The sequence below is a fragment of the Osmerus mordax genome, chromosome 22, assembly GCF_038355195.1.
Source record: "Osmerus mordax isolate fOsmMor3 chromosome 22, fOsmMor3.pri, whole genome shotgun sequence".
Classification (NCBI taxonomy): domain Eukaryota; kingdom Metazoa; phylum Chordata; class Actinopteri; order Osmeriformes; family Osmeridae; genus Osmerus; species Osmerus mordax.
Window position 1 is genome coordinate 3,845,015 of NC_090071.1, and position 26,534 is coordinate 3,871,548.

The following is a 26,534-nucleotide window of genomic DNA, read 5'->3' on the forward strand; positions in this document are numbered from 1 at the left end:
TGGCCTAAAACTGAGTTTACTTCTTGCTATACCCAGAACACTCAGACAGGATTCCAAGAATCCTCAAACAAATTCAAATGCGATAAGACTACCACGTGATGGGACACAAACAATTCACAAATCTTTTTCTTTTATTAGCATCTGATATTGATAAGAACACAATTTATCGCAATATTCAGGAATACAGATATCCTATTTCTGTGCATGGTAAAATAAATGCGCTCATTACAATAGAAATAAATATGTATCCAATCCAAACATGGAATGGCAACTATAGTAGAGAAAGCACATAGATGCAAAATAAAGTTGTATCCGCAATGTTCAGTAAAATGCAGACCGACACGACAATGTACAGAACGACACAGTGATTTCACTGTTGGCCTACTTTGCAAATACCTTGAGTGGTTCACAGTTGCCTGTTAAAAGTCCCTGTATATGAGGAGCTCTTATCTGCACACAGGAGTATTCTGAGAGAACGGGATTCTGTAAGTGAAGTTTTTGACAGTTGTTTGCATTGAAATCCTCAGACAGTGCAGCAGGAACATGAACAACAGTGACCTCTTGTGGTCAGAAGATACATTGCAGTGTTAGCGCAGAGGGTAATGGTTCCTTACAAATCTCTTCTTATTCCTTTCTCCTCTTTTGGAATGGCACAACCAATCTCAGTTCTGGAAAAAGTTCAAAACAGCCTTGCAACAAATGCATACATTTATTGAAGAACATTTGTTAACACTAATAGGTGACATGACGTTAAGATGGAGACACATGGATCCCTATGTCGTTTTTCTTCAGTGTCGATGGCAATTCAGTCTGTTTATTCTAAATGAGAGCAGACAGTGAGACTGCATGGTTGAAAAGCTGCATGAGGTGCCTGGGAAGGAGGGAAGGAAGGGGGGGAGGGGAAGAGGCTTACAACCGCTTTCCATGTGCAGAGAATACTAATAGGCACCCAAACGAGAAAGCAACATTTGCAGGTTCGAGAACGTCCGACAGAACTGCAAATAAAGGTTGTGCTCGCGTCATATCTATGGTACAGATCCCTGCTACCTGGCTTCCAATCACCTGCAACAGAAGGTGCGTCTAGTCTGTGTTCCTGATAAGGAACTTGGTTTTCCAAGAACGTCGAGTTTGTGAAGGAATGGGTTGAAGGTGGAAGGCACAAAAAGAGACAACAAAATAAAATGCCCAAAGTAAAAATGTATTCACAAACAGCAGCTCTCAAGTCACACTCCACAAGAAAAAAACAGTATTGTCCACATGAACGGGACAGAAACCCAAACTATAAAACCATGTAAAATGCATAGACACAAAGCTGATAATGACCAGGGTGCAGGTGGGATACGAGGGCTAAAACAGGTACACTGTATATCCAGTGTGACGTGTTGCAAAGAGGCTGCATGTTGGAGTGGGTTTGTTACATCTGAATGCATGGCGCTTTAAAAAAAAATCATAATACTTGAAACAGCTTCATTACAGCCTCCCCAAGACAGTAGCTCAGTGCACGTTAAGATCAGTGATCTGCAGACTATGTCCAGTGTTACCGTAAATGACCTAAAAGCAGGGTCTACGCTGGACAGTGCATCTAGATCTATCTAAAAGTAGTCGGAGGTCTGAGCTTTGTGCATCTTCAGGCCAGAAGTTGAATGTCACCTTTCCATGTCATGGTAACATCATGTACATGGTATCTTACAGGTCTGTGAAACTGACAGCTAAGGGAAATTCAGAACACGGGATTACCGAAACGTGAGACTTGACCGACAACTGAACAAAATACCAATGTCTACGCCGTTAAAATCCACCGATGCACAGGCTAAGATCTACACATCTGGGGCTTTTTCAAGAGGAAGCAACGCAAACAGGACAGACAGAACCACGCCGGCTCTACGCCGCGCACCTCTGGGGGGCCTGTTCCTGGTACGGCGCTGGTGGGGTTTCTACAGGTATCGGCCACACGGTAGCTACAGGACGCACGGACCCTCGTCAGGAGTCCACTTTGCCAAACGTCCCGTCCGGAGGCCTGTAATGTTTGGGGAAGGCCTTGAGCTGCAGGGAGTTAAACGCGTACTTGCGACATCCGACATTCTTCATCGTGTTCTCCCTTCTGCAGCCCTCACTGGGAAACGAGAGAGGGAGGGGGGAGGGAGGGAGTGCAGAGGGGAGAGAGTGGGGGGGGGGGGGGAGGGGACGAGCACAGAGAGAATGACAGCAAGTGAAGAAAAACGAAAAACAAAAATTGGGTCTGTTAAAATACAAGACAAAATAAAAGCCCGATGGCACAGTGAGAGTAACACAGACTACGTGAGGACTGGGATGGGGGGGGGGGGGGGGGGTGTTGGAGAGACACTGGGGCCTGTGAAACACTAACGAGCTGCTGGCCTGTAAACATGGAGGTTCCCATGCAGGGAAGGATCTACAAACACGTCCCATCTAAAAGCACTGAGCTTTTGTTTCTCGATTATCATTTTTGGTTTTTCAAACGTTCAAATCAAAAGTCTCATCAATGAGGGAGCTTCTTGCTCTGCGACACGTGGCTACCACATAGCAGGCTCAGGACGCATGGCGGGGGACTTATTGCACTTTCAGGGGTGAAGCATTGATGAGGAAGAGACAGAGAGAAGGAGAAAAGAGAGAGAGGGACAGGTGAGAAAGAGAGAGGGATAAGTGAGAGAGAGATAGGTGAGAGAGGGATAGGTGAGAGAGAGACAAGTGAGAAAGAGAGAGGGATAAGTGAGAGAGATAGGTGAGAGAGGGATAGGTGAGAGAGAGACATGTGAGAAAGAGAGAGACAGGTGAGAGAGAGAGAGGGATAGGTGAGAGAGAAAGGGATAGGTGTGATAGAGAGAGAGAGAGAGAGAGAGAGAGGGAGAGAGAGAGAGAGAGAGAGGGAGAGAGAGAGAGAGGGAGAGAGAGAGAGAAAGGGATAGGTGAGAGAGAGAGAGAGAGAGAGAGAGAGAAAGGGATAGGTGAGAGAGAGAGAGAGGTTGAGCATAGTGGGTCACAACAGGACTCTTCATACTGACTGTCTAACACAGACACCTGAAAACAACCACGCACCACTCTGCTTCTATAAAGTGACAACAGCAGGGAGATTATGCAAGAACCATAATCACAATATATACTCTGCATTAGAATAAATATTTTTTTTAGCAAACATAATGTATATGCATTGACACATAAGCATTTTTAAATACTATTTACAGCAATACAAATATATTTTCTATTGATTTGATAGTGCTCTCTTGGGGATTTTCCCTTTACCAAAAACCTCTATGGAAAGAAAAAGCAAGAAGCCAGGAGCTGATTATTAAATAGGAATAAATGCATTTGCCTTAACAAAACCTTAAAGAAACCTGGCTACGTGGCCTACAATAAATATATTTGGAGCCAGAAAGAAATGTTCATTTGCAACCTTTTCTTATAGTTCTCTTACTGGTTAGAGTGGTTTTCTAACCCTCCAGACAGGAGGAGCTATCTGAAAACAGGGCTGCTAGTTGAACAGTTCCCTGTCTAAACAGCAGGGGGCACTTCAGGGGCTTTGTCACTGCTTACTGACAGAAGAAGAAGGTCCCTCTTTGCTTGAATCATGTTATTATCGTGGCTCCTTTGATTTCATCCCTGCCCCAACATTTTGTCATGGGAATAGAGGTAGTTCTAAATCAGCGTAATTGATTGATAGTTATGGAATAATTCTATACATCACTCTAAATATACACAACATATCCAAAAAACTTAACGTGAAATACCGAGCAAAGAATACGGCATATGCTTCCGTTGTTGTTATGATATAAATAGAAACACCGCACTAAAGAGATCAATTCATATAAAGTGAATCCTCAAAGACTGTGAAACAGCATCTGTTCCATTGTCTTGAAAAGGTCAAAGGTCTTCATAACTGGTCAAATGCATATGGAAACTGTTTGTTTTGTGGGGAATGTTCCAGAAGGGTCTCGAGGTCAGGTATGGTGTTGGGGGGGGGGGGGGGGGGGGGGGGGGGGGTTGTAGGAAGAGCATGATTACCTCCCCAAAGGTGGTTATTTTTGGGTGGTCTATTTCTTTAGTGGGTCATCTTAGATTGGGCTGAATATGTCTGTCTTGGAAGGAATAAGCAGCGAAGTCTTCTTCGTGTCACAGCAGCATTCACGTAAGGAAGAGTTCATCACATACTGAGTATAGCTCAGTGGTTAAGAGCATTTGACTGAAACCGCAGGTTTGAATCTTCCCATGTATGTTGCTATGGATCAAAGCGCCTGCTAAATTAATCCATCACAGGGGACTGATTCTGGTTCCGTAGAACCCAAACAGGAAGATCAGGATTACGTTCAAGAGTCAGCTGTAACCTCTGTTGTGCTGCATCATAAATCATCTAGAAACCCTAGTCCTGCTTCCTAACCAACCTGGGACTAACACCAGGATGCTGGTCTCTCCCAGTCCTGCCTGAAGCCTTTGGCACAATATCCTACATTCTTCTGATCTCTCTCCTACCCCATCCATCTTTCAGAACAGCGGGAAATAAAGAAATACTAAATATAGAAAAATACACAAATACTGCTAGTTGGATACTGCGCCCAGCATGTTACATAACTATAGGGGTGGGTGGAGCTCGGTGGTTAGGGCATTTGACTGCAGGTCGCAGGTTCAAATCCCCCGTGGACTGTACGTCACTTTGGATAAAAGCGTCTGCTAAATGAATACATTATTATTTTTATTACACTAGGCCTACATATTCAAACAAGCTTGCCTGAAACACTGCGGTGTACATTCCAACCATTTAACCATAAGACTTGTTTCCTGTGAAAGAATAAATCGTGTCTATTGGCGAGACTTACTGCATTCAACAAGCTAGAAAGTGCGAGCAGACAGTCTCCATCTGTAAGAGCAGGAAGAACTGGAAATGACTGTACAGGCCGCTACAACCTAACAGGCATCTAGAACCCATTCACAACCTTCTTCTGGCCTACGCACTTTAGGATGCTAATATAACATGGAAGACATCAAAAATCAAGCTAGCCAAAAATGTGCATGACTGAAAAAAACTCTTGTGCAAAACGAAACCCTAAATTCAGAGTAAGAAAAAGGGCTATAGTCATGTGTAACCTGGAATTGCAAAAGTTGCATACATATTCATCATAATCTATAACAATACTGTTAAATCCAGAATTACGACAATAACCTCTCATCTCGACAATAGCTATTATACAGTGGCTTTGTTTCAAACTCTGTCGTTCAAGATGGTTCTTCCAGTGAGGAATAAGGCAGAACTATGACCCCTACAGTCACACACTGAACCGACAACCTTTAGACCAGCCCCCTGCTTTGACTTGATTGGTCGAAAGACAGTGGACAGGTATGGCAGGATGCTGGACAGAAGCATCCATTGGTTGGAGGGGCAGTCATTTTAGCTGAGAGACGCAGTGTAAAGCCTCGTAAAACTCCACACTCACTAACATCCAGTATAGACATCTTGCCTTCCTGACAAACTAACTGACTACTATCCCTCTATCTGACTGACCGCTTACCTTCCTGTCTGCCTGCATTCTTATCTGCCAGTCTGCCTGCCAGACAGTTACACTGGAGGGTCAGGGAGGGTCAGCGGGGGTCAGGGTAGTAGTAGACAGTAGAAATAGAGCGAGAGGAAGGAGGGGGGGGGGGAGGAGGGGCTCAGGGCGAGGAGGGTCAGGGGTCCAGTGTGTGTGTTCGTGTGTGTGTGTGTGTGTTCAGCTGCAGCGGAGCTTGGCCAGCAGGTAGGCCACGCTGAGGAAGAGCCAGACGATGAGCAGGTTGGGGCTGAGGGCCAGCAGGGGCAGGGAGTACAGCAGGCTGGGGTCCAGCCGCAGGTCCCTCGCTGGCAGCAGCCCGCTCAGGTTCTTCTGGATCACCCCCTCCCTGGTCCCAATGCTGTGGAGGGGGGGGGGGGAGGAGGAAGAGAGGAGGGGGAGGGGCAAGAGAAAGGAGGAGGGGAGAGGACAGGGGGGACCGGGGGGGAGTGAAGAAGCGAGGCCAGGAGAGACGGATGGCATGGACGTGTGTGTGGGGACAGCGAGGGGAAAATCAAAAGAAATGGAGGCGACGAGCGCGAAGGCGGAGGAGAGAGAGGATGAGGGTGCGGGGGAAGGCGGGAGGAGGTTAGAGAGTGATGTCAGGACCACAGACCACAGCCAGCGGAACGGACAGGTGAAATGAGACCCGCTCAGACGAGAACAAAGACCCCCCCCGGACACCAAGCGGAGGAACGAGGACAGGAACACATGAGGAAGCAGAATCAAAACGTGACATGGTTACAGAGGAAGAGAAGGAAGAGAGAGAGAGAAAATTAAGAGAAATGTTTTGACATCTTTGTGGGATAGGAAGGGAGACAGGCAAGAAGACACAGCTATGGGACTTTTCTGAGGGGGGGGGGGGGGAGTCAACTGAGGGGCTTCAGCTAAATTACATTTATGAATTGTAAACAGCTTATTTGACTTATATTGCCTCCTGAATTGACCTGAGCCCAGAGTAGAGGAGGAGGAAGAGGGAATGGGGAAGGGGGGGAGAGGGCATTGCCAGCCTTACAGCCATGCAGCACGAACGAGCCACCTTCCCAGCATGCAGTGCACTCAAGTCGCCAAACCTCAGAGCCCATTACCAGGTGTGTGACCTACGGCAACCGCTCCTAAAACTCCGCCCCACACAGAGCCCTCCCCTCACAGCTGTATCATCGCTGGCTGAGGACGGAGAACCGGGATCACCAGCCACTGAAACATCCAACCTTGTGTCTGGACACCAGGACGAGAGAGAGGTCCTGGCTGCCCGCCAGCCCCTGAACAACTTGTCCTAGTGTACGCCTGCGTGCCACCTCATGCCATTTGGACGAGAACCGTTTTCGCGTCATTGCTGTGAGCCTTCAACCATGCATGAATAACCTTGGAGCGGGCTTCCTGCTGTCGGTAGATACTGTTCTCCTGTCAGCGGACTGTGGTACTGTTCTACCGCGAGTGTGGATCATTACTGAACCGTCACCGAGGTGTTTCCCCGGCAGTCACTCAGCCCGCTAACGCAACAGGGTGTTCATCCTTCTCTTCTCGTTCAGCAAGCAGTCAGCAAACAGGGGGATGGGGAGGTGGAGGGATGGAGGACAGGGGGATGAGATGAGGTAGATAGGTGCACTATGAGCTCCGTGGGTGGGTATTTACTGCAAACTGGATGGACAGACAGGGCTGAGAACAGAATGACACTGAAGGAACAGGTGCCAACTGCCAAGAGAGATACAGAGAGAGATTAGAGTGAGAGAGAGAGAGAGAGAGAGAGAGAACGAAAGAGAAAAAGGTTTGTGAGAGGGAGCGAAAGAGAGAGTTAGAAGGAGACAAAAAGAAAGAGGGAGAGGTAGACAGAGCGAGAGAGGGAGCACTAAAGTAAGAAAAGAGTGGTAAGTTAGAGAGGGAGAGAGGGTTTTTAAAAGACTTTGAGAGGCCATTTCTAAAAGGACCGTGCAGTCCTCTCCTTGCCACGAAGCTAGTTGGCACATGCCCTCACAGTGGTGGAGGGGGGGAGGGGGCGTGGGGGGGGGGGGGGCGTCTGAGTTCAGGCAGTAGAGAGGGGGCTCGGAGGGGGGGTACGTACCTGCGCATGCAGTCCAGGGCCTGGGTGAAGACCTGGGGCGCCATGCCGTGCTCGTGCTGCAGGATCAGACACTGCTCCAGGGTCACAGACATGGCCGTGCGGTCCTTGGCGCTCTTACAGCTGGTGAAGCGCACGCCGTTCAGACGCCGGCAGATCTGGGGCGGAGGAGGGGAGAGGCGGGTGGATCACACACACACACACCAAGTACGCACGGTCAAGGTAGAGAAGTGGATGGTGGGAGGACTTTTAATCAAGCAAATGTAAGTGCTATCTTCATCTCCATGCCAAACCAGCGCTGGTGATTGATGTGTGTGTCATACCTCTGCGGCCTGCCACAGGATGTCCACGTTCTTGTTCTTCCTGGCGTGGACGTTCTGCCCCAGGAACCTCAGCAGCTCAGGGAGGCACGTCTGAGAACGAGACCTGGGGAGGCCTGGGGGGAGCCAGGAGGAGGAGAGGAGGGGGGGAGGAACCAGGAGGAGGAGAGGAGAGAAGAGGAGGTGAGTACAACGTCTCCAGGCTGAAAGGCAGGAGAGGAGAGGGCAGCCCTGTCACTCACAGTCCTCAGGTAGGACCTCTTTGAACTGCTCGTAGTAAGAGTTGAGTCTAGCCAAGCTCTCCAGGTTAATGACCTCCTGCAGGGACGTGTCTCCAAACCTGATACACGCACGCGCACGCGCGCGCGCGCACACACACACACACACACACACACACACACACACACACACACACACACACACACACACACACACACACACACACACACACACACACACACACACACACACACACACACACACACACACACACACACACACACACACACACACACACACACACACACACACACACACAGAGAGAAACACACAGAAAGAGCAAGTGTCAGTTTATTTTCTATTTTCTCCCCTCCTCCCCCCCTCCAGTAGCCCCCTCCCCCCCCAGTCCCATCCTCCCTCCCAGTCCCGTCCCCTCCCCCCCAGTCCCATCCTCCCTCCCAGTCCCGTCCCCTCCCCCCCAGTCCCATCCTCCCCCCCAGTCCCATCCCCCCCCCAGTCCCATCCTCCCCCCCAGTCCCATCCTCCCCCCCAGTCCCGTCCCCTCCCCTAGGTCGTACTTCTCTGCCAGGGTCTGCTGTTCATTGATGCCAACGTTGAAGAGGACTGGCTGCACACGCAGCAACATGCCGTTCTGAATCTCCCTCGGCAACGCGTCAAACATCGTCCCCGGCAACGGGATGCGCACGTTGAAGCCATCCCGGTTCCCCGTGATGACGGGCAGCATGTCGGGGGCGGAGCTGGACGTTGCCTGGGTAACCTTGAAGGTGACGTTCCGCAGGTCCATGATGCCCACGCTCATGTCCTCCAGCATGGCCAGCTCCTCACCTGGAGCACACACACACGTACAGGTATAAAACACACACACACGTACAAGTATAAACACACACACACAAACACGTATATGTATAACCACATAAACACACACACACACACACACACACACAGGGATAGAGAGGCTGTTGTTGTTTACCGTAGGTGCTCAGGAGAGACTCAAACTGGGCCAGCAGGCCGATGGTGTACAGCTGTCTGAGGAAGCCGTCGTCACGGAGACAGTTCCTCAGCTTGATGATGAAGCCGCAGATGAGCGCGGTCAGCTGCCACGACAACATCAACACACATGCATCACCACCGCACTCACACTATTCATCTCATCTCACTTTGATATTCAGCTGCAGTGCAACAGTGTGTGTGCGTGCTTGTGTGTGTGCGCGAGCGAGAGTGTGTGTGGTGTGTGTGTGTGCTGACCGTCTGGCAGAAGACCACGTCCCGGCGGTACTGCAGGGTGAGGTCCAGGGCGATGGTGGGGGCGCTGTCCTGCATCAGCAGAAACACCATGGCCTTCTTAGCCTTGTCTCCCATCATGGCCACACACTCGGTCAGCGTGGTCAGCAGGGGGTACAGGGCCTCGCTCCACTCGCCTGGGAAGGACACACACACACACGCACGCACAACCAAGCACAAACACAACTTCAACTGAATCCATTTAACCACTCTTCCATTATATGCACCCTACTGTAACCAGCACCAGTCTCCAGGTTAACAACATACTCTTCATCCATCATGAGTTAAACATCTACCTGTCTTTTCTGTGACAACAAAGACAAGACAGTGTGGTACAGAGACCCACAGACCTACACACAGACCTACACGAAGCAGAAGCAGGAGCTGTTCTAGAGAGAGGGGGCTGGGGGGTAGGGGGGCTGGGGACCAGGGGCTGTTCTACAGAGAATGGGCTTGAGGGATAGGGGGTTGGAAGACCTGGGAGCCAGGGGCAGGGGGGAGGACAGAGCTCTTACCTGGGAAGGCCTCCTCGCCACTGGGGCTGCCATCTGGAGGGGCGGAGGTGCAACATGCAAGTTAGGGGCGGCCACCAGCGACATGGCAGCACGTACGAACAGGACAGTACAGTAGCAGTGAGGCCTGGGCTAGCTAGCTAGCTTGACAAGCAGGACCATACAGTAGCAGTGAGGCCTGGGCTAGCTAGCTAGCTAGGCTAGCAGGACAGTACAGTAGCAGTGAGGCCTGGGCTAGCTAGCTAGCTAGGCTAGCAGGACAGTACAGTAGCAGTGAGGCCTTGGCTAGCTAGCTAGCAGGACAGTACAGTAGCAGTGAGGCCTGGGCTAGCTAGCTAGTTAAGCTGGGCTAGCAGAACAGTACAGTATAAACAGTGATGCCTGGGATAGCTAGCTAGCTAGGCACAGAGACAGCCTCCACCCAAAGCAGCACAAACAACACAACCACATGATTCAGAGGACAGACAGGGTCACACTTCTCTATATTGGACAGTTGAGACTTCTTCACTTGCAAAGCTACACATTCCTGGCAAACTAAACTGGGGTAGACTTATTTTTTATTATAATAAACATGGAGGTATTGGACAGCATTCACAATATATACAGTGTAAATGTTGTACCTTTAGAAAGTAGATATGACTAAGGATTCCCCATGCAAGGCTGAAACAAACCAGGCTGGTCCAAGTGACATACCGTAAACAAACCCATGATTATCAGAAAATGCGTATGATGAGATGTATGCATGTTAGCAGAAATGCATTACTGGACCTATACCTTCACTGAAACAATAGAGAGAGGATCAACTGCACCCCGGGTTACACGAGTGGAGGGATGAAAAGAGAGGGACAGAGGAGAGAGGGATGGAGAGACAACGGTAGAGGAGAGGGGACCTACAGGGTTCTCTGTGGGGGCTGGGGCAGCATGCAGGGACCAGAGCAGGCATGGAGGATGATGAAGACGGGATGGTGGCGGTGGGGGAGGAGGAGGATGATGACGAAGATGACGTTGGAGATGACGGCATGCAGTCGGGGTTGATCCAGAAGGCCCGAGTCCGCTGGTTACCTTTCTTAGAGGCGCCGCCCTGCTGGTCGGGCTGGGTACTGTCCTCACTGCTGTCGCAGGGAAGCCTGTCCTTCTGCAGGAGTTTGTCCACACGCTGGATTATGCACTCCAGACTCTTCTCTACATTCACCCACACCTTCTCCTGGGGGAGGGGGGGGGGGACAGAGGACAGGTGAGGAGAGAAAGGAAACTAACTACCCAACCAGTAACGTGAATGATATATCTAGTCCACGCTGAATCCCTGAAAGACGCAGTTGTCCAGAGAGCCTGTCCCTACCCACTCCTCCTCATGCCAGTCCACGTGCAGGGAGGAGCGGCTGTTGCGTCCACTCCACTTGGCCAGCAGGGTGTCCTGGTCGTTGCGGAGGACTACTTGTTCCGAGTCGGCGGAGGGAGACGATTTGGAGGCGATGTACTCGGGCCGCGCGGCATTCAGAGCCTGGATGGCCGAGGCCAGCAGCTTGCAGTCACACACCGTCACCAGCTGACGAGTCTGACAGGACAGGGAGAAAGGTCAGGGGTCAGGAGAAGAACAGGGGTCAGGAAAAGGAAACGACAATTGTCATATTCTAGTGTCAGACATGACCAGGGTTCTAATACCAGACACGACCAGGGTTCTAAGCAGAGTTCTAGTACCAGACACGACCAGGGTTCTAAGCAGGGTTCTAGTACCAGACACGACCAGGGTTCTAAGCAGGGTTCTGGTACCATACATGAACAGGGTTCTAAGCAGGGTTCTGTTCCCGGCCCCTCACCTTGTCGGCCAGGATGGTGAGGGTTCTCTCCAGGCCGTTGGCGGAGCGGTCCTTGGCGGCGCGGGACAGACGCTCAGCGTAGTAGCTGACCTGCGTCTTCAGAGTGTTGATGTGGGAGATGATCTCCTTGGCCCGCACAATGTCCTGGGGGATGAAGACGATGGACTGACAGCTGGACAGGGCACTGCTGCAGGGAGGAGGAGGGGGTCAGTGATTTGACACACTCAAGAGACACTGATCACACACTTGGAGGCAAGAACAGGCATAGCTTACCTAACAGCATTGAACACACACACACACACTTATAGACAAACAGACAGATACACACACAGACACACAGCTAAACCGACTTTCACACGTGACATACACACACACACACACACACACACATTAACTAACAGCGTTTGTGCTGTACTGACACAGAGATTCTTCCTGAAAGCAGTCAGATGAGCGTGAGGCAGATCCAGTCCTGCTGTGACAGTGTGTGTGCAGGTCAGTCTCCATGGTCACATGCACATGCCTGGTCCTGACCCACAGGACAACAGGGGACGGCCCTGTCCCAACCCACACACACACGCGCACGCGCACACACACACACACACAAGCATTTGCACACAGGCGCTTGCACGCACACGCAGACACACACAAATCCCTCTCAGCCCTGCATCAGACCATCCAAACAACACTGACAGAGATGGTTCCTGCTACATAGTACCCTTCAGTCACATACTAGTGTCCATCAGCAAGCCTTCACATGCACGCACACGCACACACACACACAAAACCCATTCTCCCACTCCCTGAAGGAGAGCAGACTCACAGTGACAGCAAACTGTTCCATGCAGGGGAGAAACAAGTGACAAACCAAACAAAGCCCCCATAGTAACCACAACTCACCCTTCCTCCTCATTAACGCTGATTAGAAAATAAAGATGCAGTTAAAAAGCCGGGAAATAAAATCATTTTAGAAGGAGAGAATCATAGATGAATTCAAAATAATTGAGCTTATACTGTATCATGTAGAACATCATGACAAATGATAAACTCTATGAAAAGGCCTCATGCAGGAGAATTGCAGTTCAAACAGTAAATAAACGGAAGAGCCAAACATAAATGTAATTGATAAGATGAATTTCATGTGACATACGACAGTATGTTGTTGAATGTCATTGATCATAAGATTGAACAGAAGATCATTGATCAGAAGGTCCCTCCCTCCCTTTTCCTCCTTCCCCCTCTGTCCCCCTCTCTCCCTCTCCCTCTCTCCACCCTCCCTCCCCTCCCCTACCCTCCTCTCCTCTCCCTCCTCTCCCTCCCCTCTCCTCCCTGTCTCCTGCACCACTTACTGCTTCTTGGTCTCCTCAAACTTCTGCAGCAGTTTCCTCAGCCCGCTGTTCTTGAAGCCCTGGCAGTGAGCGGCCGGGGCTCCCATGGTCACCACGTCATACGTGTGGTCTGCAGGGAGAGGGAGGGAGTGTTAGAGGGGGTGGGAGTGTGTGGGTGTGTATGCGTGTGTGCATGCGTGTGTGGTTGGTCGGCAGAGCGGAGCTCACCAAAGCCAGACTCGTCCTGCACCCTCATCCTCTGGACGTGCAGGTTGGTGGGCATGAACTCCAGCTTCCTGTCTGCCTTCAGGTTACTGGCCTTGAACCAGGGACCTGGGGGGGAGGGGGAGGGGTTTGAGAGAGACAGAGACAAATGTTGGAAGCTCAGTCAATGACTAATATGTGTCCTTATGTGTGTGTGTGTGTGTGTGTGCGCTGACCTTTGTACTCCTGCAGGTCTGTCATGGTCTCCTGGTAGATGAGGATGGTGGTCTGGTACTGAGTAACGATCTGCCGTCGGAGGTTCTCCCAGCATGGAGACAACTCTCCCAGCTCCTCCAGCTCACACACTCTGAACACACACACACACACACGTTCTTATTGAGGCACATAGACGAGCAGAAAAATGACCTATATAACACACACACCAGAAGGTGTGTTTCTGGGCCTTTGTGTGATTGTACCTGTGTGTGTGTGTGTGTGTGTGTGTGTACCTGGCCGCGTCTTCCTCCAGCAGCAGTTTGACGTACTGGCGGGGGATGTGGAGAGAGAGCACGCTCTCGGCCATCTGCTCCAGAACCCTCAGGTGGTTCCCGTCCGTGGTGGGGAAGCGGTACATACGAGACATGGTGCCCCCAAACACTGCAACACACACACACACAGCCACACACACACACACACACGCACAGCCACGCACACACACACACACACAGCCACGCACACACACACACACACACACACACAGCCACGCACACACACAGCCACGCACACAGCCACGCACACACACAGCCACGCACACGCACACGCACACATGTTCAAACGACAAATAGAAATGTAGAGCTGGATGTCACAGTCCTGTTTGAGCATGCCTGTCTGCCTGTCTGCCTGCCTCACCTGATCTCAGCAGGGTGTCCTTGCAGAGCGACGCGTACTTGGCCCTCACGCCCATGGACTCTGTCAGACTCTCATCCACCGGAAGCACCGTCTGGGAAAGGAGAGGTCACATATATAGACAGAAGTACACACACACACACACACAAAGAGAGAGAAAAACACGCACGTATGTGCGGTTGCACACACACACACACCCTGCCATTGATGGTGTCTGGTAGCCGTGCCACTGGCATCCTCTGGTCCCTCTTCTCATCCATCTGCCAGGCCACCAGACTGATGGTCCCCACACAGCTGCTCTCTGCTGACCTGCCAACATCCAGACAGGAAGAGCAGAGGAGGAGACAGGAAGTGGAGAGGAGAAGAGAAGGACCCTGTGATTCCCAGAGAGCAGGGTGATAGCTTTATATAAAGTTTGATTTGATGGCAGGCGTGTAGTAAAATGTGAGGTGTGTGTGTGTGTGTGTATTGTGTGTTTAAGATGTGTGTGTGTATAGTGTGTGTCCTACCTCAGTGTCAGGGCTAATCTGTGATTCTTGTCCTGAAGCAGCTCCTTCACAGGAAACAGAGCTGAGCCCAGGAGATACATCTAGAGATAAAGACAAGGAGAGAGAGACAGAGAGACACAGAGAGAGAGAGAGAGAGAGAGAGAGAGAGGGACAGACAGACAGACAGACAGTGTTAGATGGATGGAGTGTGTGTTGGCTGGATAGACCAGTGTGTTTTGGGTGGCCAGATGGTGTGTGCGTGGTCTCACCGTGCCCTGCGAGCGGTCCTTGACGTCGTACACAGACAGCTTGACCTGAGTCTGCTGGTTGATGAAGGAGTCCTGGAAGAAGGCTATGCTGCTCAGGAAGATGGGATTACTGGTGCCCTGGCAGGACCACAACACACCGCATCACTCTGGGAGTCTGTGTCTGGATCTGTGTTTCTGTTTGTGTGCGTGTGTGCGTGTGTGTGTGCGTGTGTGCGTGTGTGTGTGTGTGTGTGTGTGCGTGCGTGCGTGTGTGTGTCTGTGTGTGTCTGTGTGTGTGTGCGTGTGTGTGCGTGTGTCTGTGTGTGTGTGTGTGTCTGCGTGTGTGCGTGTGTGTGTGTGCGTGTGTAATAAAGGAAGGAAGAACAGGCAGATGTGGAGGCAGCAGTGTTGTGGGGGAGCACCTCTATGATCTCTGTCTGGGCGTGTTTGGTCCAGAAGGCCTGTGGAGGGGTGGTGCAGCTCACAGCTACGAAGCTGTTGGGTTTACGGTCCAGCGCTGGGGTCACCAGCTCCGTACAGGCTAGGGACACACACACACACACACCAACAAACACAATGAAGAAGAGCACACACACATAGTAGTGTAGGGATGTCCAGGTTTTCTGTTCTGCATCAGATACTCACACACACTGAATTCCAGTACTGGCTCATCAGGGTCCTGGCTGTTCCCTGTAGGAACACACACGCGCTCATGTTAAAGACCTACATCAGCCTTCAGATCCAGGAAGTTCACCCAGTGACCTGCACAGCGGCGTTGGTGGGCGTGTTGCCGTGGCAACGGGGAGGGGGCGGGGGGAGGTCTCACCTGCGAGCGCCAGCCCCATCATCTCGGAGGAGAGGTCGAAGGTGCTGGCCCGGTACACCGACCACGGCCGCTGCGGCTTGGGACCAGCCCTCCCCGCCATCATGGCCTGGGGTGTGTGTGTGTGTGTACACAGCCCCCTCTCAGCCCTCCTTCCTAGACTGGGAGAGAAACAGAGAGGGACAGGTAGGAAGAACAGAGAAACATAGCTTTTCCTTCATGACTGCAGGCCTGCTATTCACATGGAACAGATGGAATCATCATGATGGAATCCCTCCCTCCATGTTTCCTGGACCTCCCTCCCTCCCTCCCTCACTCCCTCCCTCCCTCCCTCCATGTTTCCTGTACCTCTCTCCTACCCCTCCCTTCCTCCCTCCATGTTTCCTGTACCTCTCTCCTACCCCTCCCTCCCCTCCCTCCCCTCCCCTCCCTCCCTCCCTCCCTCCCTCCCTCCCTCCCTCCCTCCCTCCCTCCCTCCCAGGTCCAGTAGTGCAGCAGTGGACTCCCGCCCTCAGGGGGCCTGTGGTCCATATTCAGCAGAGAGAGGAACACACCAAAGAAGAGACGGAACGAGAGACAGAAAGAGAGAGAGAGAGACTCAGAGGGAAAGGCATGCAAAGAGTGGTAGAGATAGAAAGAGAGTAGAGAGAGAGAGAAGAGATGAGAAAAGACAGGGGATGACGTAGAAGAGAAATGAGAGAGAGGGGGAGCAGAGAGAGAACAAGGGAAGGATGGATGGAGAAAAGAGAGAAGTAAGGAGGGAGGGATGGATAGAAAGAGAAGTATGGAGGGAAGGAGAGAAGGATGGAAAGGGCGGAGAGAAGCAGTGAGTGTGGAGAGAGAGAGAGAGAGAGAGAGAGAGAGAGAGGGCAGCACGTGTCTGTGAACATGCAGCAGCATCACTCCTCCTCTCCATCCCCTCAGCTAGCCTCCTCATCTGCTCCCAGTCACAGCTGACAAACTAGCTTATTCCTGCCTGCCTGCCTGCCTGCGTGCGTGCCTGCCTGCCTGCGTGCGTGCCTGCCTGCGTGCCTGCGTGCGTGCCTGCGTGCGTGTCTGTTTTGGTGTGTGGGTGTGTCTGTTGTGGTGTGTGTGTGGGTTAGGGTTACAGTGTGCATGTCTATGTGCGTGGCGTAGGCATTGTGTACTTAACACGCATCAAAGCTTTCATTTCTGCTCTATTGTTTGTGCCCTCCTGTTCCTCTCTTGAACACAGCTCGCTCACACGCGAGCCCACATGGAAACGTTTCAGGTGTACAGTTGATGCGACAACTACGGAGGTTGAAATGCTGAACCGTATCAGGGCACGGACGTTTCTCTCTCTGCTGCACCGGGAGATGATTAGACATCACTTAACAATACTCATAAATCCACCCTCTCTCCCTGCCTCCCTCCTCCTCCTCCTCCCCTCTTCTTCTCAGCTAAGGAGCACACTTAAGAAGCCTCCCCGCCCCTCATTGGAGACCGGCAATTAGCCTATTTACACACATACCGCGGGCTAACAGCTCAAATAGACCAGTGATCTGCTCCACTTTCCCTCAGACACTTCTGCTCTCCTACTCCTACACACTGCGCTAGTCCACAAGGCCTCCCATTTGTGTCACAGCATGTGTATTTTGAATTGAGGGGACCTTCCTACAGAATGGGCATCCATTTACTGTTATCACAGAGGAATAATGCTCACTTACTATCCAACTTGGTGCCAAGATCTGATGTGCGATGGTTATCAAGCCATATTGTGGGGTGTGTTGGCTTGTGTTCAAGTTTGAGTAAGCTTGTGTGTGTGTGTGTGTGTGTGTGTGTGTGTGTGTGTGTGTGTGCGTGTGTGTGTGTGGAGGTTGCAGTCATTGTCCCTCTAGACTTAAAAGCCGCAAAAGTGTTTGAATATTCGCAACCATTTTGCAAATTAGCCATGATTACAAGTCACACAAGTGAGAGCCAAATATATATAGAGGGGACCCAGTAGCCCTGGGAATCACATGAACTGGGTCACTCGAGGAGGGGGGGGGGGGGGGGGGGGGAGCCACCGCTGGCTCATCTCTGCTGCTTTCTGACACTATTTCTACACACATTCACATAACTTCAACTGAAATACACAGGCCATTAGCTGCAGTGTATGTGGAGGGAGCTGTGTGTGTGTGTGTGTGTGTGTGTGTGTGTGTGTGTGTGTAAAAGAGTGTGTGTGTGTGTGTGTAACACTACACAGTCCTGCTGACCATAAAAGGGCAAACCCAAGCTTAACTGCAGCTTGCTGACTGACTGCCTGCCAAGGTTCCTCTGCTCTGAAATACCCCAACCATTCACCATTACACACACACACTCCAAAGAAGCCAGGCAGACACAAACTGGGACACCATTCACTCCAATAGCAGTGACACAATAGACAGTTCAGGCCAGTAACCAAGTAATTGTGGCAACCAAGATAGAGTAGCAACTAGCATATTGCATAGATCTACTTGTGCCTTAATATGGAGAAGTGATATTGATAAGCGTATTAAGTAATGCATTCACACAGTTGGCAATATTTTTTAAAGTTGGAAGACTTGTCCATGTTTGCGATTGGTCATATGGAGCAAACACCGCCCATTTTATGTGAACACGCTCATAGCCTGATTGGAAAAATCTGCCATAACTTAAGTTGATAATTACCGTTGTGAAACTGCTTTATGTGCAATAGTGATTGTTAAGGCTCAGTGAAGCCATCTAACTAAAATATATCCCGGGCATGTGGAAGTCGCTTCGTAGTACAGGTCTCTGGTCTGACTGTCCGTCTCCTTCCTCTCCAGTCCACCTTACTCTGTTTACAGACACCAGCTTGTGTAAACACACTTAGCGTAGCGTATTAGCCTCTCCTCCACCTGGACTGGGTCTCCACTGGCTGAACCTCTCTGTGGGACACATGGAGTGACAGGCAGTAAAGTGATCTTGCTCGGTATTTACACACTCTTTTAGTCGCTGGCCAAATAAGGAAGTGTACCCACGACCAGGTCCAACACCATCATGGAAACTTCTGTCCTCTAGAACATCAAGATGATAGTCTCAGGCTTTTTCCCCCGCAAAGTTATTTTCCATCTACACACCTTGCTGGTGTAAAACCATAAGGTCATTATTTTGTGTGTGTGTGTGTGTTTGGTTAAATTAAGATAATATACATTTATTCATCTCAACATGGAATGGAACCACTGTTATAATGCTATTTATTTACTGCTTTAAATGTGATCGGTAGCACCCTGATTGCCTTCGACAATAATGGGGGATTAAATAAAGAAATACAAATAAAACTTATTATAATATAGGAAATAAAAGAGACTGAGTCTTGTAGCCACATACCTGATAGGGTTGCAGGTGTCAGGGGGCACATTACATTTAGTCATTCAGCAGACGCTCTTATCCAGAGCGACTTACAGTAAGTACAGGGACATTCCCCCGAGGCAAGTAGGGTGAAGTGCCTTGCCCAAGGACACAACGTCATTTTGCACGGCTGGGAATCGAACCGGCAACCTTCTGATTACTAGCCCGATTCCCTAACCACTCAGCCACCTGACTCCCCATATTGATTAATGAATGACATCATGCGAGTCCTCCACCTCCAGACCCCAGCTGTTCTCCATCAGACACACTCGTGAGAGGGTTCCTAACAGAGTCCTAAACATGATCCCTCTCTCTCTCCCCTTCCCACTTTTTCATCCTTCTCCCTCACTCCCTTTCTTACTGTAATAATAATAAGAATGTATGAATTTAGCAGACGCTTGTATCCAAATCGTGGTACGGGGGGATTTGAACCTGTGACCCAAATGCTCTAACCACCCATATTTCTTCCCCTCCATCCCTCTCTCTCTCTCCATTCCTTCCTCTCCTGATCCCTTCTCTCTCCACCCCCAGGTTTTCAACAGGGCCCCAGGGACGTAAACACCCGCTCTATGATCCCAGCTCCATCCTCTGCCAGAGGTGATGACCAGGATTGACAGGCGCCCAAATGTACATTATGAATCACAGTAACTACACACCCTCACTGACTTCCTATTGAACAGAGCTGCGTTGGTTCATTTATACTTACCTCAGACTGCTACCAACTCTGAAAGAGGCTCTGGGTTAAGAGCAGGGCGGATGTCAGTTAGAGCAAACTCACTGTGGGTGTGGAGGGCAGAGTGGGGGGCAGGAGGGCTGGTCAAGTCAGGTGGTCAGACTGGGGGGGAGGAGCCAGAAGAGGACAGGAAGCAGGGTGGGACTGCCGCCACACCGTCTGAGGAGAGAGGGGTCATAAGGTCAAAGGGCAGGCCGTTACTATAACCCCCATTGTGCTGGGGAGTAAAGAGAGAGCTGTTCCAGGAAGGAAGGTAAACTAGGCGCTGGAGATGAAGTCAGCAGGATGTAGCTTCTTACTGAAGAGTATGTGTTCGGGCCACATGCCAATGTGTGTAGTGTGTTATGTATATGTGTGTGTGTATCTAAGTGTGTGTGTGTGAACTGTGTCTTGGTCCCCCCGTTCAACCTCACTTCCTGATTTCCACACAGGAAGTTACACGGGTCTGAAGCGTTCTCTGTACACGGTTATTCCTGTGTAACCAGCAGACAGAACCACATCAGATGTGTCCAATCAGCTTGTCCCTTGAGGCACTTCCCATGGTTTAGACCTGAGACGGCTTGCCATGCGATGAGCTGACAGTTTGGCCTACGATATCAGCTCCAGAGAGCCAGCTGCAACTTGTTTCAGGACACATGATGTGCTGCACTACCCACACAGAAGTGCACGTACACAAATGCAATGTTCCTCACACACACTGCGCACACACACACACAACGATTTTCACTCACTCACAAAGTCCACTCCTGGGTTGACCAGAGACGGCAGCAGATGGTTTCTGAGGAAGGTAGGCACAGGACAGCTCCATGAGGCATGGAGCGACTCTCCAGACAAGAGCGAGGATGAAAGAGGAACTGTAAGGTCTTTCAAAATGATGACCTGTGCAACTGGGAATTTCCTGGCTTCGCAAACAACATTACAAGGTTAACTGTCAGATGAGGAAACACTAACTGATGTAATAGTTCTGGGTCTTTTTCCACAGGAAACAGCAACAGGCCAGACTCACACAACATGGCCGCTTGAAGTGGACCTTTTTGCATCTGACACATTCTGCGTAGGCTCTCTGAGATTAGCATACCAGCCAACCCCTCTAGGAGGCTCAAACATAGCCTAGCACACCTCTGTAACTGTTACAATAAGACCTTCCCAAAATGGCTGCCTACAATTCCAACAGTTCAGATTCAGAACCTTAGCATGATTAGCTAACATGCTAACCCACAACGTGTGGATCGGGGGAAGACAAGTTGTATTAGCTTAGCCTTACCTGCCCACACACACACACACGTCAGAATGGAGCAGTGAGTGCGGCCTGCTGTCGGTTAGCATTGACCGGAGACAGTCCCACAGATTCTTATTAAGCACTGTTCCTAACTGGGCTGGGCTAGTTAGAGGTACTCATTAAAAGATCGAACGAGAGGATGTGATGGAGGATTCTTTCATTCCTTCCTGGACTCCTGTTCCGTGTCCTGTTTTGTGTGTCCCTGCATGTAAACAAACCACGCAGCAGCAGCAGCGCTCAGACTGCATCACACACCAGAGGATACAGCTCCCACAGCTCTCTCTCTCACTCTGTATCTCTACTCTCTCGCTCACTCTCCCTCTCTCTCTCTCTCCCTGGCTGTTTAACTCGTCCTCTTGCGTCTATCCCTTACTCACTCTCTCTCTCTCTCTCTATCCCTTCTCGCTCTCTCTGCTCACTACATTTGATCTCCCCCTTCCTTCACTTTCCTAGTATCGGTAGTGCATCCTTGCTTGCTTCTCCTCATCTCCTCTTTTCTCTGCAGTGTTGCCAGTTGCAGCCGATCGATAAGGTCCTGTCAGAGCCTTCTCTCCACCCAGCACAAACGCATGGAGCCGTGGCGGGTGTGTGTGTGTGCGTGTGTGTGTGTGTGGGGGGGGGGGGGGGTAGTTCTGTGGTTCTGCCCAGATATGACCTGCAGTGTTATGTGAGTCACTGACAACATCCAAGACAGAAAGGAGGGAGGGAAGTAAGGAGGGAGAGATTCAAGGCTGATGATGCTGTGTTTCATTCAGCACATGTTGGAGAGGAGGGGAGAGGAGGAGAAAAGGAGAGACATAAGAAAAAAAACTGAGGGGGATAGCCATCCATCGATCAGCTGTCAGTCGATCTAACTTTACACAAAAAGCTGAAGTGCTCATTCAACTGAACAGATGACAAGACAAGCCACTAAAAGATGAACAATATCCAGGCCCACAATACAGGGTTGGTTCAGGAACTGCACGATAACAAACCTAAGCTGTGACCCAGCCTACACAATGTGGGCCACACGGTTAGAACAACACTGTTCCATCTGAACAACACAGACAGCAGAGTGCTCCAACTGTCACGTTTTCAAACATGCTCTCTCGCTCGCTCTCTCTCTCCTCTTTATACCCATCTCTCCCCCTCTTTCTTTACCTCTCTCTGTCTCTCTCTCTCCCTTTCCATCCCTCCATCTCTCCGGGGGTCTCCATCCAGTCCAGGAAGGGAGCGACAGCTTTCACTTTTCCGCACATGTGGACGGATGCTCTCCACTCCTCCAGCATGCATCAATAATTCACTGTGGTTGTGTAAGAGGGAATTGCAATGTGGAAAGCCCCCCTTCACGCCTGCCAACAACATACACCCCCTCTTCTCATAAACCCCCAACACCAGGCTCTAATGGACACAGCAGCGAATAGCTGGGCTGTCCAAAGCAACAACTGAGAACTGGGGAGGGTGTTACAGTATTCGGTATTGTTTGTGAGATTGGTACGTGTGTGTGTGTGTGTGTGTAGGTGTGTGTGTGTGTGTGCGTGTGTGTGTGTGGTTCATGGAGGAGTGAAAGTTTGTGATTTGAGAGCAGGATTCTGTGGGAATAATGAGAGTATCTAAAACCATGCATATTTACTGTGTGTGGGCAGGAAGAGCAGGGTATCAACACAACATGAGCACCAAGTGGGTAGTGGAGAGACTTGTGTGTCAAGGAATGTGAACACATTGTATTGGCATTTAGAAGTATTGGAGTGCTGGATGAGAATGTGTCATGTACTGCCTGTGTGTGAGAGATGACTAAGAGATGATCTTTCATGGCCGAAACATGATGTTGAGTTGATTCAACAGCCTCCTGTTCAACCTCTCATCTCATTATGTACCAAAGAGAAAAAGATATGAAGACAGACAGAGACATAGGGAGCGTAGAGAGACAGACAGGCAGACAGCGAGAGAGAGAAACAGACAGAGAGAGAGAGAGAGAGACAGAGAGAGAGAGACAGGGAGAGAGACAGAGAGAGAGAGAGAGAGAGAGAGAGAGAGAGAGAGAGAGAGAGAGACCTCAAATCAATGTGTCCCCTTTCACCTTGTGTCTCACTACGAAACAGGAAACCATGGTCGATGTCCACGCAAGACTGTACTCACTGCCCTCAACGCCCCCCCCTCTGGAACGATCATCTTCCCACAAATTATAGCGACATGCTGGCACGGAACTACTGTTAGCCTATGTGAGCCTTTAATCAATAACTCTGCAGTCAGGTCTCCATATCTTGACGGTTTTTCTGTGTTAACCCTTTTCAAAACAGTAGGCTACTTTGTTTTTGTACTGTGTTTACGCTTACATTAGGATGACACCAGGATGCACTCCCTGGCATCATGGATGACTGACCAGGCTTCGGAGCTGGCACGTGCTGCGGTACATCTTGTTGTCGTTTCTAGCCATGTGGAACGCACCCACTCGGGAAAGCGCTGTCAGCCGCACTTCTCTTTAAAGGGTTATGTAAGAATCCTACAGTCAGCTGTAGACCCAACCGGACAGTGTCGTGGAAAGATCTGATGTAAACGGTTATGAGGTGTATTTAACATGAAACACGGAGCGTATGAAACAGGAGGTAAGAAATTAGAAACACCATTTCGGTCAAACCGAGTCCCTATCTTACTCTCAGACCGCAACCCCTGTTTGACGTCTCAAGCACAAAAGTGAAACATTTTACATTTAGCAGACGCTCTTATCCAGAGCGACTTACAGTAAGTACAGGGACATTCCCCCGAGGCAAGTAGGGTGAAGTGCCTTGCCCAAGGACACAGTGTCATTTTGCACAGCCGGGATTTGAACCGGCAACCTTCTGATTACTAGCCCGATTCCCTAACCGCTCAGCCACCTGACTCCCCAATGCTATTGAAGTTTTTCAGTAGCGTAATGGAATTGGATCATTTGAGGTAAATAAACGATGGCTGTAGCATAGCAAGACAAGTATGGACAAAAGCTCAAATACAAATCTGTTGACATTCACGTGCACGTATATTGTGAGTTTTCACTGTTACTAGGACGTTCATTACGCGCACCCAGGGTCAAGGCACAAAACGATTTGGTTCAAATAAACCGTGACGAGCCCCGTTGCAACAGTTTCATAACCAGTTTTTAGTTCAGAGGGTCATTCCTTCTGTATCATAATTGCACCGTTGCATTTGAACAAACTATGAGGAAGGACTCAACTGTTTTCTTAAGTTGAGCATTATTTGTAAACAATGACCAAATTAGCTTGTTAGCTTGTACGCTGTTAAGATGTGAATGTAGAAGTGTCGCAACGTGGCTTCATCTACCATTATTATTTAAAGTTCAACATACTTACATTTCTAATTCCGTGTCATAAGACAATCCATTTTACAGAAGAAAGATAGGACAAGGGCTCTGTCTTGACATTTGGTGTCTGTTAGGCTGGTGCTCTCTGCAGTGGTCTACCGTCTCCCTCTTGACTGTGGGAGTCATGTGACGTAGACTAGCTGAGAAGAATGAGGAGCTGAGTCGAAGGAAGCTCCCCCTATCGGATTTTCCCAAAAGAGGCTTTATCAATAAGTATTCGCTTTACAAGTATCCACGTGTAGTATAGTTAAGGACACGCATATGTGAATATGTGAATATTCGTTATAAGTAGCCTATATTGTCATAATGTTAGAATAATAATAACCATGTTTTGAATAAACGTAGGAATTTACTTCCTTAACCTGTGTCATATTCTAAGTGGAGAAGGAGAATAAGTAATATTCTCCTCTTATGTTAAATCGTGTATGTTTGAACTTTAAATTGGGATCAAAGTCTCACTGTTTACCTCCAAGTCTATGCACACTAGCTGCAAATCGCAATCAAGACTTTATTCCTACCCCATCAAGTGGTCAGATTGTGTAACTGCACTCCCATGTGTACCGCAACAGGTCGCCCTCATCAATGTTGCTATTCCTCGCTCTACATATTTGACAGCAACTTGGCAGCAAACTTGCAACTGTGGAGCAGTTTAAAGACAGTCAGCCTAACTGGTCTTCGTGTCTGTCACCTGAACAGAGACGGGTTTTACAATTTTGTGGCACCAAAAAAAAGAAAGATCTTAAAAAGATAAAGGAGATAGTCCACGTTAGCATGTTGCCGGCGGGTCACGGAACACGGGCTAGGTTCTGAAGCCTGACTTTAGAACTATAGAACTTACAGCTCATCCTATGGAGTTTAATCCAACAAGCTTCAGCTCAATGTAGCACACTGTATTTTTCCCACACACACACTATACGCTCTCTCTCTCTCTCTCTCTCTCTCTCTCTCTCTCTGTCTCTCTCTGTCTCTCTCTCTTTCTGTCTCTCTGTCTCTCACACACTGTCTTTCTCTATGTCTCTAGTCTGTATTTCTCTCTCTCTTCCTAACTCACTGTTTCTGACTTGCATACACATCATACATTTCTCTCTCTCTTTCACATACCCTCAAGCCTATGTCTTCCACGTACAGAACACATATAGAGATGATTGTGTACATGTCAGTCTGAGACAGACTTCCGGGTCAATCACAAACATCAATAACGTATCGGAAAGCAAATGTGCATTGAACATGTCTCCATAAGGCAGCTACTGGACTTTTCCACTGTAGTGGCTCACTCCGAGTCAAGTTCGCAAAAGTAAGTTGTTTTAAACCTAGCCTATGTACATCCGGAAATATAGACGGACCTTGATTAATGCCTTCCTCACTCAGTGAGGAATTCATGGAATTCAAGGTGTCACATTTAGCCGAGGTATTTTTCAGCACAGTGGGCGACGTCCTATCAGCCCACACACATGGCTAGCCCTTGCCTCCTACACCTGCTAAGCCACTATGTGCTTGGGAAGTATCGGGGTGGTGACACTGCGCTGCCAAGAGGGAGTGGTGATGAGCGAAGGGAATGAGGCAGGGAAAGGTCACTAGCAATTATGGAGCTTTTTGTGTTTTTCTTCTGCTTCAGTAGAAGTCGGCATCAGCGGAAGGAGGATGGCTGGAAACGAGAAAAGGAGGCTGGAGGATTTAACAGGAGTTACGCTGAGATACAGGATTTTAATAATTCATGCCAATGCTTGAGTCAATACCTGTCGATCACATTCTCGGAGAACAGCATATCCCTGCCACTCTATATAAAACGAACTTCCATTGCATTGAGTGTTCAAAGTTTATGTAGCCTATATACAAACTGGCGGTTACGCTGAAAATATCTTATTTGCTCATGTAGCCAACAATGTGCTATTGCAGTCAGTTGTTAGCTGCAAATGTATGCCATGTAACTGCCACACAGAAGCCTGGCAGAGGGAGAGGCCTGATCTGGTTATGGCTGGAGATCAGTGAACGCCGAGTGTTATTTGGATCGCCGTCATTCGAGTTGCGTGTGTCCGTCCGTCTGTAGTTTCGCTTGCTTCTCTCCCAGCGCCAGCCC

The 26,534-nt window shown here is 49.7% G+C and overlaps 1 protein-coding gene across 5 annotated transcripts; it reads right to left on the reverse strand.

Moving 5' to 3' along the window:
- Nucleotides 1-119: 119 nt before the first annotated feature.
- Nucleotides 120-24,572, reverse strand: LOC136965890 (inositol polyphosphate-4-phosphatase type I A-like). Of its 5 annotated transcripts, none has more exons than XM_067260183.1 (24): nt 24,447-24,572; nt 19,887-20,000; nt 15,761-15,918; nt 15,580-15,624; nt 15,357-15,475; nt 14,956-15,072; nt 14,708-14,787; nt 14,396-14,507; nt 14,202-14,292; nt 13,802-13,949; nt 13,529-13,659; nt 13,317-13,421; nt 13,110-13,218; nt 11,764-11,947; nt 11,286-11,501; nt 10,841-11,150; nt 9,950-9,982; nt 9,399-9,571; nt 9,124-9,247; nt 8,711-8,978; nt 8,156-8,253; nt 7,917-8,029; nt 7,597-7,751; nt 120-2,113 (listed from the first exon to the last, which is right to left on the reverse strand). In XM_067260183.1, the coding sequence occupies exons 3-24, from the start codon at nt 15,861-15,863 to the stop codon at nt 1,981-1,983; spliced, it is 2,967 nt and encodes a 988-aa protein (XP_067116284.1). In that variant the 5' UTR covers nt 15,864-15,918; nt 19,887-20,000; nt 24,447-24,572; the 3' UTR covers nt 120-1,980. The 5 variants fall into 5 exon arrangements, with proteins under 5 accessions (XP_067116284.1, XP_067116285.1, XP_067116283.1 ...); XM_067260184.1 differs by having other exon boundaries at nt 11,009-11,150; nt 11,764-11,950; XM_067260182.1 differs by having other exon boundaries at nt 11,764-11,950.
- Between the last annotated feature and the right edge of the window lie 1,962 nt (nt 24,573-26,534).

Coding starts and splice junctions, on each gene's coding strand:
- LOC136965890 (XM_067260182.1), bottom strand. CDS start 15,863: ATGATGGCGGGGAGGGCTGGTCCCAAGCCGCAGCGGCCGTGGTCGGTG. Junction 13,660..13,801: donor CTGGAGGAAGACGCGGCCAG/GTACACACACAC, acceptor GTGTGTGTTCAG/AGTGTGTGAGCTGGAGGAGC. Junction 13,422..13,528: donor AGACCTGCAGGAGTACAAAG/GTCAGCGCACAC, acceptor CCTCCCCCCCAG/GTCCCTGGTTCAAGGCCAGT.